The sequence below is a fragment of the Agelaius tricolor genome, unplaced genomic scaffold (assembly GCF_023055355.1).
Source record: "Agelaius tricolor isolate 1412-34295 unplaced genomic scaffold, bAgeTri1.0.p SCAF_6, whole genome shotgun sequence".
NCBI lineage: Eukaryota > Metazoa > Chordata > Aves > Passeriformes > Icteridae > Agelaius > Agelaius tricolor.
This window is the reverse complement of record NW_027269266.1, coordinates 50244310-50262842: the sequence shown is the minus strand read 5'-3', so window position 1 is coordinate 50262842 and position 18533 is coordinate 50244310. Positions and strand designations below refer to the sequence as shown.

General features: G+C 41.7%; 1 protein-coding gene across 2 annotated transcripts in view; it reads right to left on the bottom strand.

The window, feature by feature from the left end:
- The window catches only part of EGFR (epidermal growth factor receptor), a 157719-nt gene that overhangs the window by 42152 nt on the left and 97034 nt on the right, over positions 1-18533 (bottom strand). For both annotated transcript variants that reach the window (XM_071429765.1, XM_071429766.1), the window contains exons 2-6: positions 6583-6734; positions 4934-5120; positions 4147-4281; positions 2319-2387; positions 11-129 (exon numbers count right to left, since the gene is read on the bottom strand). In XM_071429765.1, the coding sequence (XP_071285866.1) occupies positions 11-129; positions 2319-2387; positions 4147-4281; positions 4934-5120; positions 6583-6734 (662 nt within the window). The remainder of the gene's footprint in view (positions 1-10; positions 130-2318; positions 2388-4146; positions 4282-4933; positions 5121-6582; positions 6735-18533) is intronic.

Below are 18533 nucleotides of genomic sequence, written 5' to 3'. Positions count from 1 at the left end.
GCATCATTACCAGGCAGTCACTCTCCCGAGGCCCGGTGCAGCCCGCGGCGCACTGGTTGTGGCAGCAGTCGCTGGGCACCTTTCCCCTGCACCGACCAGAGCACTGCTGAGCACAGATGACTTTTGTTACTGGAAGATACAAGAAAAAATGAAAAACATCAGCTGTACCTGCTGTAATGGGATCAAGAAATATGGAGAAAAGGTCTGGTGCAGGTTCTGTGCTAGATTTTCCTCATGGGACGTTCTGTCCTCATTTAAGGCCAAAGTTTGGGAGGGGTGAGAGCGAGTGTGGGTGGTGGTAAGAAGGGGTCATGTTCAGCCTGTAATTATCTTGGCTCTTATGAGGTGCTAAGAACTCTGATCCTAGCCAGGAAATATGTCCTGCTTAGAAAGAACAACCCTGTTGCACCAATGCCTTGTTCACCAAGTAAAACTGTGACAGAGTCGTTGCATCTTATAGCTGGGCAACAGAGAGTTGGAGACATCTGTCTCCATTTCATTGAGAAAATTTACTATTGTGGTGCTACCTTTGGGAAAAACAATGTGACAGAATTGCCAGGACTCCGTACTATAACTGGAAACTGTACATTGTAGGTATGGTGCTGTAAAACATCCCTTTAATGCAGTAAAATATTTCCAAAATTTGCAGAGATAGGGGAGACTCACTCAGCAAGCAGATTTCATATGCACATTGAATTATTTTTCTTTAATGTTCAAATTCTTGGCCAAATTTTTCTTCATTACCTAACTCCCTCAGGGTTTGCACCAGTGCAACAGCCCAAAGGAAAGAACTGGCCCTGGTCCAACTTTTTGCAAAAAAGCAAAAACTGCCTGAAACATTTTGTTGAGAATTGGGAAAGCTTCTTCATTTGAATATCAAAGCAGAGAAAAGGATCATCAGAACAATTTTTAAAAACCCCACAAATGAATGGCTAGCATGTTTTTGTATCAGAGACCCAAAATGGGATTGTTTGTTCTCTTAAAAAAAAAAAAAAATTACTGATCCATGAAGCCTGGCATAAAGTGCCAGAAGAACCTGATGGCTACTCTGCTTCATACAGCATCCTGAGCATTTCAGCTGTGCACTGTGCTAACTGTTATCAACTTCACAGTTGGCACAAATGAATTACAATATTATCAGAAATTCCTATAAGTCTGAAAACCATGGTTGTTAATTAACAGAAAATTATTTCAAAAAATAGCCAGCTACAGGGTATATAACAGTGATTTTTTCAAAATCATATATTCTTTTTCCATTACACAGTTCTGTATCCAAACTGTATTATTTTATTTTTTCTTGTAGACCTATAAGCAAGGTTGTATATTTTCCAGGAAACATTATTTCCACAGTATGCATTAGTTTCTCTGATAGCAACAGGGGAATAAAAGGCACATTGTTCTACATGAACAGCATTTTGATACAATTTTTTGGTAAGAATTAGCAGGGGAATAAAGCACCTCATCACTTTGATAACTATTGACTAGAGTTTCCTGCTGGAAACATACATTGCATCAAACATTTTTACTTCATATAGAGTATCCCACGTTCATTTCCAGAAGAAAGAGACATATCCCCCAAACTTTCCCACATATGGCAATGTGGGATACGTTTTCAGTTGGCCAGAGTCTCAAATGCCTGGAGAGGTGAGCAAGAGCCCGCAAAAGATTTTGTTTCATGCACTCCTGATTCCAGTGAGGGTTTGTAAATGCTGGAAGCTTGCAGGGCTGAGACCTGAGGTTTCGCAAGGTCCTGGGACAGCTGTGCAGCCTCAGCTGCAGGAACCAGCCCAGGAAGGGCTTTGTATGCGCAGCCATTGTGCACCCCGAGAGCCAAACTGCAGAGCCAGCTGACAAAAACTGAAGCATGCACTAAGTGAAGACAGGAAAGGTATACGGTCCTCTTTCCTCAAGCTCTAACTCATACAAATGTGGCTTGATACTTGCAGACAAAAAACTTAGGTTCAGGTGACTATTTGCAATGGAAAACTGAATGTAGGATGTTGCTTCCATTTGCATTATGTCTAGATCAGCCATTTTTCCACTGAACTTTTCACAAAACAAAACCCAGTGTATTTCCCCACTTTTTAGAGAAAAAAAAAAAAAAGCAGTGAGACAAATTGTCATGGTGTTCCCCCTCAACCTTTACTTTAGTAAAAATAAACTGTTGCAAAATCTCAGGCACTTGTAAATGGATGTTTCTGCTCTCTTAGTATCAAGGAAACATCCTACTTGCATAATTAGTTATTTTTCCAGTAGACAGAAATGTAGTATGTATGTTAGAGCACACAAGGTGTTTCTTAACTAATATACAGGCTTACATGTCTGGCAGTTTTGTTCACCAGGGCCCCAACAGTGATCTTCTGTGCAGTTCTGATGGCATTTGGGACCTAGAACACAAGAGAGAGTATAATATTCTGTAAACTAAGAAAATAACAAGGTACCATGAACAACAGAAAACAATGACTTGAGCTTTCCTTCCTGATAAACCAGGGTAGGAAGCACCTACATAACAGTGCTCAAAAAATTTGTGAGCTGAATTTGTTATCCTTTGTTCACCTCTGCTTTCCTACGTGCAGTTCTCCACCTCCACACCTTTGAGCAAGTGAGCACAATACCCAGTCAGTCTAGCTTACGAAAGAGGAATATTTTTCCCAGGAACAGGAATCTCAGCTACTGCCCGGCTGGCCCTTCTGCTGGGGTTTTCATGCAATGGCAAGTCACCACTGGCTTGAAGTCAGGCATGTGCCAGCTGCTCACTACAGGCCACATGTAAATCAGTGTTTCTGAACAAGGCAGTTCTAAAAAGAAAACAAATCCAACTGGATTCACAGGCAACTGCCAGCTACTCTGACCACAAAGTAATTTGACTTGTCTGCTTTGTGCCCTCCTCCCATCCTCTGCCAAAAATACTCCTTGTGCAGGACTATGCTGCAGATGGATGATTAATGGAGAGGTGGGCAGGATGGACAGACACCTTGCCTGACCTCGAGCATTCAGTGCGGGGTTCTTTCCCATTCTTCCCTCCTTGCTCTGTTCTTTCTTCTTTCTCTGAATGACAAGCAAAGTCCCAGAGAAACAACTTATTTTAGAGTATGGCATCATTATTAAAGCCATAAAAGGCTGTCTTAGGGGATTAATGTGGAATTCACTACATTTAAAAGACATTTCCTACTCCAGTGCTTCTTCCCACTAACAACATGTGATTCTCCTTCCCCCCATCAGCCATCAAATAGCTGAACAAATGCCAATACTTGTCCAAGAGTTGATTGATTTGGTGTGGGACCAAAGAACTTTATTTTTTTTAAGTTGAAAAGTTAAAGGCTAACATTTCTGTGGTGTTCAGAGCCAAACTCCTGTGCTGACATGTATAGTTTGCAACTCCTTGATTACGCCAGGGCTCCATAGAAAAATAAGTCAACACAGAAGTTGGCTATTAGCTCAGGCAATTATGCAACTGGAAGAAGATAAAGAAAATATGTTTTCCTGCCAACTTTAAGTTCCAGAAATGAAATGTTCAGAAATGAAAATAAACTCTCCTTTCTGTGAAATGACTTGGGATTTTATGAGGGACTCATAAGGCTGAAGGATTAGCTTGAGCCTGCTCTAAGCATATGCTGTACAAACTTTTAAATATCCCCTCATCTCCCTGTTGATCTGAAGTGTCAGATTTATCTACCTATTTATTAATACTTTTGCCAGGGTAATCTGTGCAGCCCAAAACAGGAGAATTTTATGGCATTACTTGGGTCCTAGCTCTAAGTCTTCAAGTAACTCCATGAAGCTGCCCTTATGGTTTTTCTAGACCAGAGCCTTACAATGTAAACAGAAGAACGCTGGAAAGAAAATGAATACACATTGTTTTTCTGGGCTGTCTTTCTAAGCTGAGCACATATGCAGGATACTGTCCTAAATCAAGAGGAACATTCCCAAGAACTTTGCTGAGTTATGAGTTAAGGACCTAACCATCATGAAAAATTCTGTCTTAGGCCAGTGGTGCAGAAATGAAAGCACTTCTCTTGTAACAGAGCTGGATGGCCTTTGTTAGAAATTGTTGGAATAGGAACCCACTGCATGAAAGGTGGGATGTTCATTTTACTCTCTGAAATGGAGGGGGACACATAGCACTTTTCGTAAGTTAATACTCACAAGAAGACAGGTTGCTTGCGAATTCAAGTACTGTGGGAGGTTTCTTGCTTGTGTCAATGATGTCATTCCAAAGAACAGTATCCATGTTGCACAGTTTGGGGTTGTTGCTGATTTTAACACCTCCATTGAGGATTTCTGTTAAAGAAAAAAAAAAAATTGCTACGTGAAGCAAATCCCTATTTTGCCCCAGAGATGTCCCCAAAATCTCTCTGCTCTAAAGAAAGAGAAGTAAGTTACATCTTTCTCCCCCTCAGTCACATGATACTGACAGAAAGGAACAATCAGGGCATCAGACTCCTGATGGTGTAACTAAGACCCGGATCAGACCAACAGGTTCTGCAGAACCAGCTTTTCTTGGATGCCACCAAGATGCCACTATGTGTAGTCTTCTGCCTGGTGCCACCTCTAGGGCTCACAGTGGTCAGCAGAGTAGGCACTGCTGGTGTGCCCAGTCAGAGACCATGTGAGACACACATATTACCAGTTCCCAATGAGATCTAGCAGAAAATATCGATATGTATGCACTAGAATCAAATAATACAAAATAACAAATGGGTGCTTCTTTGCCAGTTTCGGGAACAAAGATGAATCTTGATGAGTTTTCTTTGTCTTTTGCAGAAGACTGGCTAGCAGGAGAGCAATTAGAAAACTACATTCAGATCCTTGCTTTTAAAGCAGGTTTTGATGGCCCATGACTTTGAGAGGCAATCTCTAACAGATCTTGACATCAAAAAGTGACAGTTGAAGTTGGCTTTAGAGGTGCCTCCCCTTCTTGCCCGTGTCTCACCTGAAAGCCGCTTCATTGGCAGCTGTCGGAGTCCCTGGGTTTTATTCATGTGGTAGTTGGATAAAACAGCCAGGGCATAAGAGTTGTCATACAGCACATTGCCTCGGATGATCTGGAGGTTTTCCAGGGGAATGACATCCACCATGTTAAGGGCGATAAGCACGTAGCCTGCAACCTCCTGTATTGACTGAGAGAGCAACAGAAGAAACAAGCAGCTTAATCCATAGTGCTCTTCAATAATGGCTTTCCTCCTCCCACTCCTCCAACCCACCATCTTTCAATTTGAAGGGATGGGAGACCACCTAATCTCATTAAAAATAAAATAAATCCAAGAAGAAAAAGGGACTATGTGCAAAACCTTGGTGGTTAAGCATGTATAAACTCACCCTTTCAGCAGCTACCAGGGGGTCATTCCAAAGGTCCAGCATACCCCTGGTTCTGTCTCCAAATAAGGGTAAATGGGGCTGACTAGGGCATGCAGGAGAAAAGGGCAAGCATGTATGAAATGGCAACTAAGTGTGATGCTTCCCATAAACACTTGCCTAGCCTTCAGCAACTGGCAGCACACAGATGCTGCCTGATTCAGGCTTTTACATGGTCCCTTCTGTGTCCCTTCCCATGCTCATTAAAGTGAGAGACTAGGCAACCTTCTCCTTCTTAAACAATTTATATCTTTACAGGAAAAAAGACAAGTGAGGTACTGTTCCTGCATGTGGGTTTGTTCCTGTCTTGCATTGTGAAACGTATACATTTCTATCCCCTACAAAAATCACTGCAAGTGAAAATCCTTCAGGCTACTAAAGATATTTTCCTTTTCTGTGAAGACTACCAGTAAATTTTCAAGAGACTCATTATGTTCCTTGGAACCCTGAGCTCCCCAATCAGGTTGTGTTTGGGAAAGAAGAATGGCAATACCATCATATTTGTAACCCATATGTTCAAACCACAGATTTTTTGATATTGCTTGTTACTTGCTGGTGGAGAACCTGCAGGTCCCTATGTCAGCCATGGCTCCTCCCCATGCCATGGCTGTGTTTAAACATCCATCCTCGGTTCACTCCCTCCTCAGCTTGCCTTAATTTGCCCATGAACTTGTGCACAAAACAAATGTTGAGCTGGGAGTAGCCCATGTGTCAATCACAGGGTATTATCTTGAAGATCACTTCAAGAATCCATGTGGGAAGTTATTGCACAGGACTTGCCTGCCTGCTGAGGGTGTGAGCACTTCAGGCTGGAGAGGCACTCACCACTATGGCAGGGGAAGGGATCGCAGTTTGGAGGGCAGGAAAAAGGTCTCCACACTTCACAATCTGCCACTCGCTTTGTGCTTTGCTTTGCCCAACAGCACCACAAAGCCTTTTGCTCTCTGAGAAGTGAGATAATAAGTATGGGTGTAATTCTAATTATAAATGAGAAGAAACCCATCTCTATGGCACCCAGCGCAGTGCTTGAAAAGCTATTTCTCAAAGTACCTGATTTCTTTAGTAGGGTTGAGTGCATCCTGCAGCCTACAGGTATGCTTAACTAGCACCTTTACTAGCTATGTTTTGGATCATCACAGAATTTTATCAGCAGCTGATCCTTTGCACTTAAAAAACGGAGTAGGATTTGTTGTAGCAGAGAAGACCTCATTGGCCATGAGCACTAACCTTCAGGAAAGAGAGGTCACGATTGTGCTCCACGTATGTAATCTCCAGGTTGCTGAGTACCACCTCACAATTGTTGTACATCCTCTGCAGGCTGGTGAAATGGTCTTCCACATGTCCCAGTTGGGTCAGCTTGTTATTTGTCCCTTGACAAACTGTGGAGGAAAGGAGAAAGCTCCATGAAGGAAAGGAAGAATTAACTACAGGGCAAAGACTTGTTTCTCACTTATCTTTAAAAGCACTACAGTAAGTTAAGCATCATCTTCATAAGAAACAAAAACATTATCTGTCATGACTCCAATGGCAATAGTGTAGGAAGTATGCAGTGTTTCCCAGGGACAGAGATGTACCAGAATTTAGAGTTGGAATAACTGCCCATCACTGTCTGTTATAAAAAAGCTGCAATACGAGGCTTTTGTACATAGGGAGCACTAAGTTTTCTGCATCACAAATATAACTCAGTTCCTGAAGAGAGGACATTGATACAGTTCCACTGAACACTACTGAAACTGGCATGTTGCCAGGTATCACCAAAAGTGACTTTCCTGAGGACCTATTTTACATTACTTTCAGGGGCATTGGGTCTCCTTGTAAGCTCAGAGGAAGGAAGGGGGGCTTCCTGAAGGACCCCTTAAACCACAAATTCGGGTTTTAAGGTCTAACTGAACCTCCAGGGCTTACACATCTCTTGCCACTCTGACATTTTGGGAGTATGACAGATTTAGATTTTCTGGCATATTCATCTTTGGCACTCAAATCCATTTCTGCCTGGTGGGGAAGGAAGAGGTGTCACACAGAGCACCACTGAGATTTCAAATATTTATAACAGCACGATGGAAAAATTAATCCCCTCCTGAAATAATATTACTCTGCTTTATTAAATCTAGAGGAACTGAAAAAAGTTATCAAGATTGTATTTGATTGCAATGCATGAGCAAAATGCAAACTTGCTCTGAAGAAAAACACCAGACACAACCCTGAAAAATTCTGTACTCATACAGTCATTCCCTGCGCTATCCCTACAGGGGTCAAATGAACACATCTCTCAGTTATGCTAATACAGAGAAAAGTAGAATGATACATAAGACAATGTGGTAAAAAACTTCACAACCCCTTCCAGGGGCTCCTTCAGCTCCACTTTGCTCTTCAGTGGGAGCAAAAGGAGGCTGTTATCTCATCGTTTGCATAATGCAACCCCAGCCTGACGGCACAGCTTTCCATATTGAAAGAATTATATTGTTTTAACTTGGAGAAATGAATATATGAAATGATAGTTTTGTAGAGCCATAATTCACAGAAATACCAATCACAAACTGGGGTGCTGCAAAGCAAATAACAAAGATTCTTGAGAAAGCTGGAAATATGTTTCAGTTCTAGTAACAAAAGACAACACCTGTTGAAGATTTACTGAACAACTGATGCTTTATTAGTAGGAAAAACAGTGTAATGACAGTGATAAAAACACACTTACCAATCATCAAAACTATTCACTGAACATGTGGTACTTCTCAGTACAATCATCAGCATTAGGAGTTACAGTTATAACAGATTAAATACTCTGGGCCATGTTTAAAGCAAGGCTGTTCACTCACATTCCTCAGTTATTTCTCATTATACATCTAGAGAAACATTATAGTGTTTGGAATCAGAGTGGCAACTGCTGGTAAATGGGAACACTATGACAGGCTGGGAGCACATCATCTAAGCTGCTTGACCCTTTTTATATATTTTGAATTTCTGAATTTCTTAACACTTGCTTTAGAAATTCTAAACGGGATTTATTGTTTTAGTTTCTGTTCCAGTTTCAAACTAACTGTTGCATTGTGCTCATACTTCAAATCTGTATTTGATGTCTGCTTCAAGTACAAGGTCCACAAATTATCAGAGTCATAGGTAGGTTTTTATTCTGCAGAGTGGTCACATTTTGAAAGTTAGAAGTACTGTCATATGGCTAGTCTGCTCTGGAAAAAGTGTTGGTTGCTCTTGGGGACAGGGATGAAGAGTCTTTGAACTGACTGGAAAAGTCAAGGAGTCATCCCAGAGGACATCTTGAATTTTAAGCAATGTTATCCTAAAACCAAGGAAAAACCAGTAATTACAGATTCTCAGACTGTTCAAAACCTCAGCTTGGATGCTCAGTTTAGGCATCTCATATCTGATCTTTAGAACAGTGTGATTTTGGAAAGCACTCTAACACAGTGCAGGAGCAGGTGCAGTTTGGACTGCTCACAGAAATAAAACTATAAGTCATCCTGCTGTGCTCTTCAGGATCCCCAAATGTACCTAATGCACTTGTTGCACCTCTGAGGTTACCAGCAAAGATCTGCCCCAATACTCAAGACAGGCCCAGTGCAAAAGCTGCAGTGTTGATGCTACACCTGAACCAAAGGATGGCTGGAAGGAGGAGCTTTCCCTGGTGGCATCCTCCTGGCCACCTGTGCCCTTCACCGACTCTGTGTGGCTTGGCATCAGTCAGATCATACAATAAAACAGCCCAGCTTGTTGAAACAACCCCTAAGACAAACTGCACTCATTTGAATGTGCTTCTCTTGGGATCAGACAAGTGTTGGAGCTCTGAACTTGGGCCAGCTGTCTTGAGAAAGACAGACTTTTTCACTGCTTCAAGACTGAGGCAGCAGTCAGAGGGCATGGTTACTCTTGCACTTCTCCCTCTCCCCCTCCCATGGGACCTCTCAGGGAACCATGCCAAAGAGTTGATCCAAGCTACAAATAATATAGGACAATAAATAAATAATTAGACAGAGGGTATTTTCAGCTCAGGAAAGCTTGTTGATGTGGTTCACTATGGTGCTCCATGCATTGGAAACAGCTCAGAGGACAGAGCAAGGAAGCAGAAACAAGTAGGCAAGAGAAAGAGCTTCCCTGCTTGTGAAGCTGCAGAGGGAAACCCAGACATAACAAGCTCTGAAAGGGCTTCACCTTGGTCCCCCAGGACCTCTTTTTTCCCCTGTACTGTGGGCAGACAGCACTTTGGCAGTTCTCTACCAAAATCATTCAAAACCACTGGTCCCCTCGTCACATCCTCCATCCAGTAAACAGTAGCTGTAGATGAGATGTTAGTTACGATCTGGAGAGCAGAATAAAGAGGGCTGCTTCTGCTAAGAAATCAACAGTGTGTGGCTGTCAGAGTATCAGCCAGAGCACCTCAGTGGAGCTTTCTCCCTCATGCACAAATTTTTGTTTGCGCTAAGAGATATAAGGGATCTAAGTACATCCACAAAGTGAACTTCATCACACCACTATTTACCAAGTGAGAACCTGGGTCATAAGCAGTATATGCTGAGCAAATAAAACCCAAATCAAACAAAACAAGGTAAATCCCTGCAGCAGTATTACCAAGCTCAAGCAACAGCGCAGAATAATTTTCTAACTAGAACATTTGAAAAGAAAATAAAATGGCCTGCTTGTATCTGATGAATAACACCATTCCTGCAATTTCTTTGCTTATGGAAACTATTCTAAAAAGATACAGGCTATAATTATCTGTATATAATATCACAGTGTGAATGCCACTCTGGCCAGAGGCTAAAGCACAGACAATGAGGTGCTCGCCTTGCTCTGCAGAGTTTTAAGTGGGATGTGCATGCTTGAGTGGCTGGAATTTATTACGATTTAACCTCTATTGAACTCAACCTACTTGTCCTCTAAAGGACAGATTCTGATGCCACATGCAATACATTCATTACATAATTTTGTTCCAATGTGTAGGAAAGCCAGCACTATCCAGGTTTAGGAGTCAGTGGTGGGCATGGATACTTGCAGGGTACTACTGGAGGTTATGGTAGCATGTACCATATAATATATGTTCTATGTGGACACTTACATATTTAGCTAAAAGGGAAAGTAAAACATTCAGGGTGAGAACTGAATCCCTGACCAGTAGAAAAGCCAAAATCCAGAACTGAACTTCAGGGCATGGCCTGATCCCTGAAAGACGAAAGCTTTGCTTTTATCTTTGATGTTAATATAATAAAAACACAACTGGTCTGGAAAGTTTTGACACAGAGGTCACGTCCCAAGAGGCTGCTGTCTGTGGCAGTGCTGAGAGCAGGGCTGCATGCTGGAAGTGCAGGGTTCTCCTATCCCAGCCAGGGTGATCTGCTGGGCCCTTAGTGCCCAAGCCACCACTCCTATGACATGGGGCAACCCAGAATTCTGCAGGGCAGCATCATGGGGTTGTCACCCTGAAATATTTAAATTCTGTGTGATATAGATTTTAGCCCATATGCTGCAATTCTTAAATGCCAAAGTGATGTTGATCTTGAATCAGCTGCAGCATTACCTCAACAGACAGCCTAACAAAAATTTAGATGTTGCTGAAATGACCCATCTGTCAGGTGCTGTATAAGGCAGCAGCAATCAAAGGGCTCAGGAAAGAGGCACACTATACTGACAAATGCAAACTCATTGAATTTAGTGCTTATGAAAAGTGCAGGGTTGGCTGTCCTGGCTACTAAAAGCTACTGTGTGTCCACAGACATGCTTGTTCCTCCCCTTCTCTACCTCAAGCTTGGACTTAACAGGTGTATTTCTAGATGGTGGTTCACCCTCTGCAACCCTTTGCTCCTTGGCCACTTTTTTCTTGTGCAGCCTGAAGTAGTAGTGTGAAACCAAATCATTTCCTAAATAGCATTTTCCTCAAGTGATGGTAGGGAGACAGAGGCCACCCATACAGCTGTAATGCTAAGCGACAATATTTTCCCAAATCCATACAAGCTCAGATTAAACAAAATGGTCCCTGCAGCAATTGCACTCATACAAGTAAAATCTGTTTTCATCTTTTCCCCAGAAAATCTCTGATTATTGAAGTCCCAAGCCTGTCACGCATATTTGCCCCAGACTTGAGAAAAACCCCAGAGAATGCTTTGAAACCAAATTATCACCAATCCCCAAATCACTCTGTTTGTATCCATGCTTAGCCTGTGTTAGTCTCCCTTTAGCTCTGATAGACACATCAAAATAGTAACTCACAAAGGCAATTTCAGAGATATGCAAGTCCATTTCCATGCTTCATATGACACTTATAACTATATATGCCCTAGTATGATAAATTTATGTACTTTTGCATGTTTTCTAGCCATCACTGATGATAACACAAAACTTGTAGATGAGGGGTATTTGTTTAATCTGACAGTGTATTTATAAATGTTCCTCTCTCCTCACTTGTTAGCAATAATTTCACTTTTGATTGTTTTTAGGTACTTAATGGAAGAGCAGTACCTTGCTGGGTGCTTGGTTGGGATACAAAGCTGGCACTGAATGTCTGGGAAGATAACACTACTACTGGGTGTGCTACCATCAGTGCTGCCCACATCCCACACATCTTCATCAGAGTGTGGGGGAAAAACCTTCCAAGTGAATGGAATAACTTTATAGGAAATATTGCTCAATTTGGGTCTGTATGAGCAATCACACCATCCCAACCTTTGCCCACTGTATCCCCTGGGTAACTCCTGCACAACCCAGAGGAGATCCTGGCCATACCCTGCATCTCTATGCTCTTGCCAGGGGAGGAAAACTGTTTCCCCTTTATGAGGACCTTCATCTAATAGGCCCTCTGAAATTAAATGAAGATGCTTGTCATGCATAAATATACACATCAGCTCTAAGGGCAGGACCTCTATATCAGGTATTTTCTTAACCACCTTCAAGGCATACCCTTAAAGCTATCAAATGGATCCACATAACCTGCAGTGGAAAACAGCAAAGCGCAGCTTACTAGCTGTCAAATCATCAAAATAATGATATTTAAGCTTACAACAAACTACTAGAACAGACAGGACATTTGTCTTCATGACTAACCTATTAGAAAGAGAAAGAACCATGCAATGCTTCCCCTAAAGAAAACACAGTATGAAATATCAGAGGTTGAAATAAGAAAGTGACATTACATTTTATTAATCAATCACTCAAATAGAAATATTTCTTATATTCACAAGTTCCTCAGCTCTACAGAGAGAAGGGATGGAGAAATTACCCAGTATTGCTGGGCTGAGTATGTTTACAGAGTATGTTTCACTGAGTAAGAACTTCAAGAGGGAGGAAAATTCATGTGACACAAAAGGAAAACCAAATCTGCTGCAATGTGCCATGGGAAGTTATGGAAAGGAAAGCTAGGAAAAGGTGAGGAGTACAAACAGTGCTCACATGCTGGCACACGTTTTCCTTCGAGAACAGTGTCTGCAAACCCATACAATGCCTAAAAAGTCCAGTTTCAACTTAATGACAGCAACATTCGGGCACTGGAAATTCTTCTGCAGAAGATAATGATTTTGTACATATCCAGATACTTTAATTCAAAACACTGTGAAAAACAACCTCATGTGGCTTTAGCAAGTTCTTGCTCAAACAGTGTGGTTTGGAGTAATGCAGTTGCTGAGATTAATTCCAACTTTTAGACACACTGGGACCAAAACAATGACAGAGCTCTTAAAAATACTTAGATGGAAACTGTAATTGCAAAAATTACCAAAACTAACACCCTAGTGGAGAAAAAGAATATGCCTTGAGGGAAAGCTTTCCCAGATGGTTTCTTATTTCTATTTACTTGACAAAAGCAACTTTTCCAGATAAATGTAATTTTAGGTTTCCCTTCCTGACTCCAATTAGGAGTGGAGACCTGCCCTTCAATGCCAAAAGTCACATCCTAAATTGCAAAGGATGGAGGCATCATGACAGATGGTCTGTTTGCTGGTGAGTGCATTTGCCTGAAAGAACAAATAATCATATACAAAACAACTTGCTTCTGGATGAAGACCTCACCAAAGTCACAGTATTTCTGACAACAAGGGATTCAACCTTATTAATTCCCCAGTGTGTTTTTTTTTCCCTCCCCAATATAATTTACTAATATTTCTATTTTTCTTCTTTGTTGCCATTATTTAATTCTGCATGTATGTTTATTAATCCTCCAGAGATTAAGGCCAGACCAGGATGTGCTGAAATCAATCTTTCCACTGGCTTCAATGTGAACTGGATGGGGGATTAAATTCTTCTCTTGCTGATACCGGTATAAATTTGGAGCAAGTACATGGACAGGATGGACTAACCCAGATTTAAGCTTTACCCTCTGAATGTCTTAGGATAAAACTGTTGTTGATACAAATATTTTCTGTAAATACAAGGAAAATTCGAAAGAAACAGGAATTGTCACCTTGCAGTTGGGGAAAAGTTGCTTTCCAAAGGTGAATAATAGATGGGAATTTTCAGAGAGGGTATTTCCACTGAGGTACTGAAAGATAACCTGAGTTATCTTTAGCTCAGTTTTCTTCATATGGTTTTGTCACTGATCTCAAAGAATACTTCAAATCACTGCTGAGGAATCCTGCAGATGACCCAAGCATTGCTGGAGTTCTAAATAACAAAGAGGGACAGATGACCAGCACAGGTTTGTTTGTATAATTTAGGAAAATAAGCTCCCTGAACAACATTACATGAACTATAGCCAAAGGTAAGGTGTTACATCAAAGACTGCAGAACACATAGTAGGCAGAAGATGGGGTCCTGGGATGCAGTTGCCCTGAAAAAGACTTGGGAATAATATGAGGTGACCAGAGGGAGAAGCCAGGATCCACTGGGTCCATCAGTGGCAAAATGCTGAAGGAAGGGAGGCAGTGCTGGCATTAATGCCTGGTGGTGCCCCAGCATGCCCCAGGGGTGGTGGCCTCTGCACTTGAGGACTCTCCTCTCCCTGCAAAGCAGCTGCCACCTGGGCCAGCTCCCACTCCCAGTGCTACCAGGATGCTCCCCTCAGGCTTCAGCCCTTCTCTAAGCTACATTTCAGCCCAGTTCTCTGACACATGGCCAGTGACTAGTGCACTAGGATTTTGCCTTGACTTTTGCAGGCTATTTATTGAGAATGATGGCTGGAAAACCAAGCTCCCCAAGACATCCTCCCCAGCAGCTGGGGTGCTGCTGTTGGGTTGCTCTTCCAACTCACACCCTCTGGAGAGGCTGCCACAAAGGTAACTAAGAGCTTGCATGGGGCTTTCTCTTTTCAGCTATTGCTCAAGGTTAAAAGGTCTATTACAAGTGCAATAACCAGTGAACTTAAATAATGAGTAGTTTATAAATGAATAGTTTATAAATACTAGACACAACACTTAACAAATTTTGTGCAGAAAACCACAGAGGCACCTTCCCCCACTTTTTAACCATATTTAGAGAAACTCAAGCTGTACTGACTGTGCTCTGTGAAGTCAGCATGGACTCTGAGGTGCCCCCAAGTTTTCCCATGGGAGCCCAACAGAGCACGGTGATCAGCTTGGCTCTACAAATATATCCGTATCAGGATGGGCAAAGTGATGAGTTCATGCCCTGGCTTGCCATTTTTAGACTCACTGTTCCCTACATACAACAGAGCAACTGAAGCTGGATGCTATAGTGTTCAAAATGGGGCTCTTCAAGACAAAATGCCAACTGCAGCTTAGACATTCAAGTGGTGTACAGCATGGGGAAATACTGCTGAGTGCTATGGAAAGGAACAAGACTTTGGGAACCACTGAAGAGGAAATTAAAGAGTGGGGAAAGGCAGAGTTGGTGGTATATTGGTTATATTGGATGGATGTTCTGCCATCCCACTTATTCTGGGTCTCCCAAGAGAAAGCATTGCCCATGCCTGTGTTTTAGAAGCATGATCTTCATGCTGTGTGAAATCCACATACTGACCAAAGCAAGTCTGTCTTACACTGTACTGTGTGCACCCAAACAAGAGACCATGCAAGGGGCAATAGACTCTGGTGTCAGTCCCAGAAGCTCTGTGCACTACAGCGGCTTGTTTCCCCCAGGGATGGGTCTGTCTATCAGGCAGCACAGGTCCTGGATAGAAGTCCATGGCTGCAGTCATCCAACCCTCCAGTTTCATATACCAGCACATCTACTATGCTCATCTCAAAAAACCTGCGTGCATCCTGTGGGCAGAACTCTGGAGTGTGAGAAGGACTGTCACAAAGCTCCATTCATGTGAAGTTCAGGCCCTGGGAAATGGCTCACAGAAATGGAATGGTTCTCCTGGCATCCATGGAGAAGTTTGTATTGCTGTGTTTGTTGCAAGTGGTGTAAACAGTCTGCACAGAGCACAACAATGGGCATAGCTCACCAAGCCTTGAATCTGGTGACACGTCTGGCAGGGCTATGGCACCTTAAGATCTACACCAGGATATTTGGGAAAACAAGTAGATGACAATGGATAAATAAGCCTGTTTCCATGGTCTAAAAACCCCCACATTCTTCACTGTTGCTTGTTCTGGCAACATCTATCAAGCAGCAGGATTTTATAGAACAATAAAAAGAAACTGAAGATGTGTGGCTGTGAAAATATGGGATCAGTTGCTAGTTACATCAGCACTGAATTGTTTAAAATCATTTCAAAATGAGTTAACTTGAGAAATGAGAGTTAAAGGCATTTAACTGTGCTGTGAACATTTTAGCATGTGGGATTTCTTGAGACACTGCAATTGCATATTTCAATTTGTGCCTTTCAATGAAAAAAAGTCATATGTTTTTCTTTATTTATATTAAATCAAGTCTTATGTTGAAGTAAGCTGTGGTTCTCATGCTCATATTTCTGAATCCCCTGAGGTGTAAATTCTATGTGAGCACTCACTGGCTCAAAAAGGACAAGACAAACCACTTGCAGCTGATTCCAAGTAGAACACTAAAAGCTTGCTATTACAAATACAACATATCCAATAAGTATATGATTACACATACACACCCACAAATATATATATATATATGTTTATATCTGTAGCTCTCCCAGATAAGCAGACGGAGATCTCTAGAGACCCAACATATGTGGAGTACTGCTGAAACACAACAGCAACCACACAAGCTTCATCTGCTGCTTTGAACTACACTTGCCCACCTCCATGATCACCCCATCCACTTCTGTGTGTGGTTCTGCCCACTGAGGACATGGAAGTGCTTCCAGCACCCACGGTGAATGCTACACTGAGCCTCTGGGGGCATGTGCAGCTGCATCAGTCCCAATACTTCCTCCCAAGCTGCTCTACAGTAAGTTCCAGCCTCCTGTGGAGTCATGCTGGAGAGCTACAGGAAGCTCTATGCCTCAAAGTTCCCTACAGGACATCTTGTCCCTTAAGAATGAGGTCACCTCCTCTAGCAAGACTAAAACAAGACAAAAACTGCAGACAGGACTAAGATAAACAGCATTTACTGCTTCAAACAATAAAAGGTACTGCTAAGTTACTGCTGTAGCAAATGCCCTGTCAACTGACTACAAAGAACAAATGCAAGCTGATAAAAGCTTTAAAAGTTTGTTTTCAACAACTGTGCATTCATGGGAATAAATGCTAACAATGACTCTAGGGCTTCCAGACGAAATTTGGATATTTGTGCATGTTGACAAGCAAGCAAGTTAATACACGCTGCTGGGTTTGAAGAGCCTCTGGTAATATTTAAGTTTAAAAGGCATAGCAGAAAAGCATATTAGATGCAAATGAGGATCATCTTCTGATCTTCATTTAAAACTTGACTAAAACTCAGTGGAAAGACTGCTATTGAAATGAATGGGATCTGAATCAAGCACTTATTTCACTTAATTTAACTGTGTGAAATTTAATAAATGAGGTAAATAGACTCTCTACCACCCTTTATTCTGGAAGGAGGAGAACTACAATTACATTTTGAAAGCCCAGGTAAAAAGCCACAAAATGTTTTAACAGCACCTGGGTAAGTTTTGAAGATGAAGAACTATTTATCTTCAAAAGTCTGGGAAGAAAAAACATTGAATTCAGTCGTTGTTACTATAAATGTTGCAAGTTATAGCAAGTGGACTGCTTTTAGAGCTGGTCTTATTTAGCAATAGGGAATGTCAGTCACATTTAATGCCAGAGTTCAGTTCTGTGAAGATCTGTAAACACGTCTGAACACTATAAAAGGTATTTGAAATGCATGATTACAGTTCATTTCATGCTGTTCAAACTCCAAAGAAGTTCCCTCTCCATCTCATGATTTGCATGGCTCCTTCCTCATGTCCTTTCACCCTTTTCAACAAAGCAAAAGCTCCATGGCTTAGTACAGAGCCCAGAACATCTGCAATCTGAACTCCAGAAATAAAATGTAATACTGGATAAATCCCTACTAACACTCTTAGACTTCTATGATCATGATGTCCATTCATGCAGGTCACAGAGAAAAAACTTCTGAGGTCTGTTTGTTTGTGGTTTTTTTTTTAAATTGTCTTTGAAAATACTAATAAAACAAATATTGAAGATGGGTAAGTGAAACTTTTTTCCCTGAAAAGAACAAAGCCTCACGTTTATCAAAACGCTGTGCCTTGCATTCACCTGTGTGTCTTTTTAGGTCAAATTATTGTTTCACATATACTCAGAATTAGTGGCTGTTTAATTGTGAATGGTTTCAAATCATAATAAAGATGACTGCAGTTGCTAAATTTGGTTCTGCAACTCCTTTGTCCCTAATGTTTGAGGGATGGTCTTTCTCAAGGACCTTTTCCAAGAAACAAGGCGGGAAAAACAATGCACAGCTTTATCAAACACGTCACCCCCCCTACATGCAAATATGAAAATCTAGAAGATGACACGCAGATAAGGATTAAAAGAAAATCCGCCCTTACATAAATGACACAAACCTGCTTTAACACATTCCACCCCCTGAAGAAAAATTTTTCAGAAAGGAACTGCCCCATCAGTTCAGTGAACAGGGGGAATAAACGTCCCCTTGTATACAAAAAACTGGTAAGTCAGCTACAACCTAAGCTCCAGCACAGAATGTGAAAATGTTATCGGTAGCAGACGGTTGGACTGTGCTTATCTTTGCCAAAAGTGTCTTGAGGGGGGAAAAAATGCCAGAAACTTTTTACTAGTGCAGTGAAATGCATGAAGAGACATGAAAGCCAGAGACGACTGACTGTAGAACTGATCTCACTTGCTCCTGTTCCCATCTGCTCC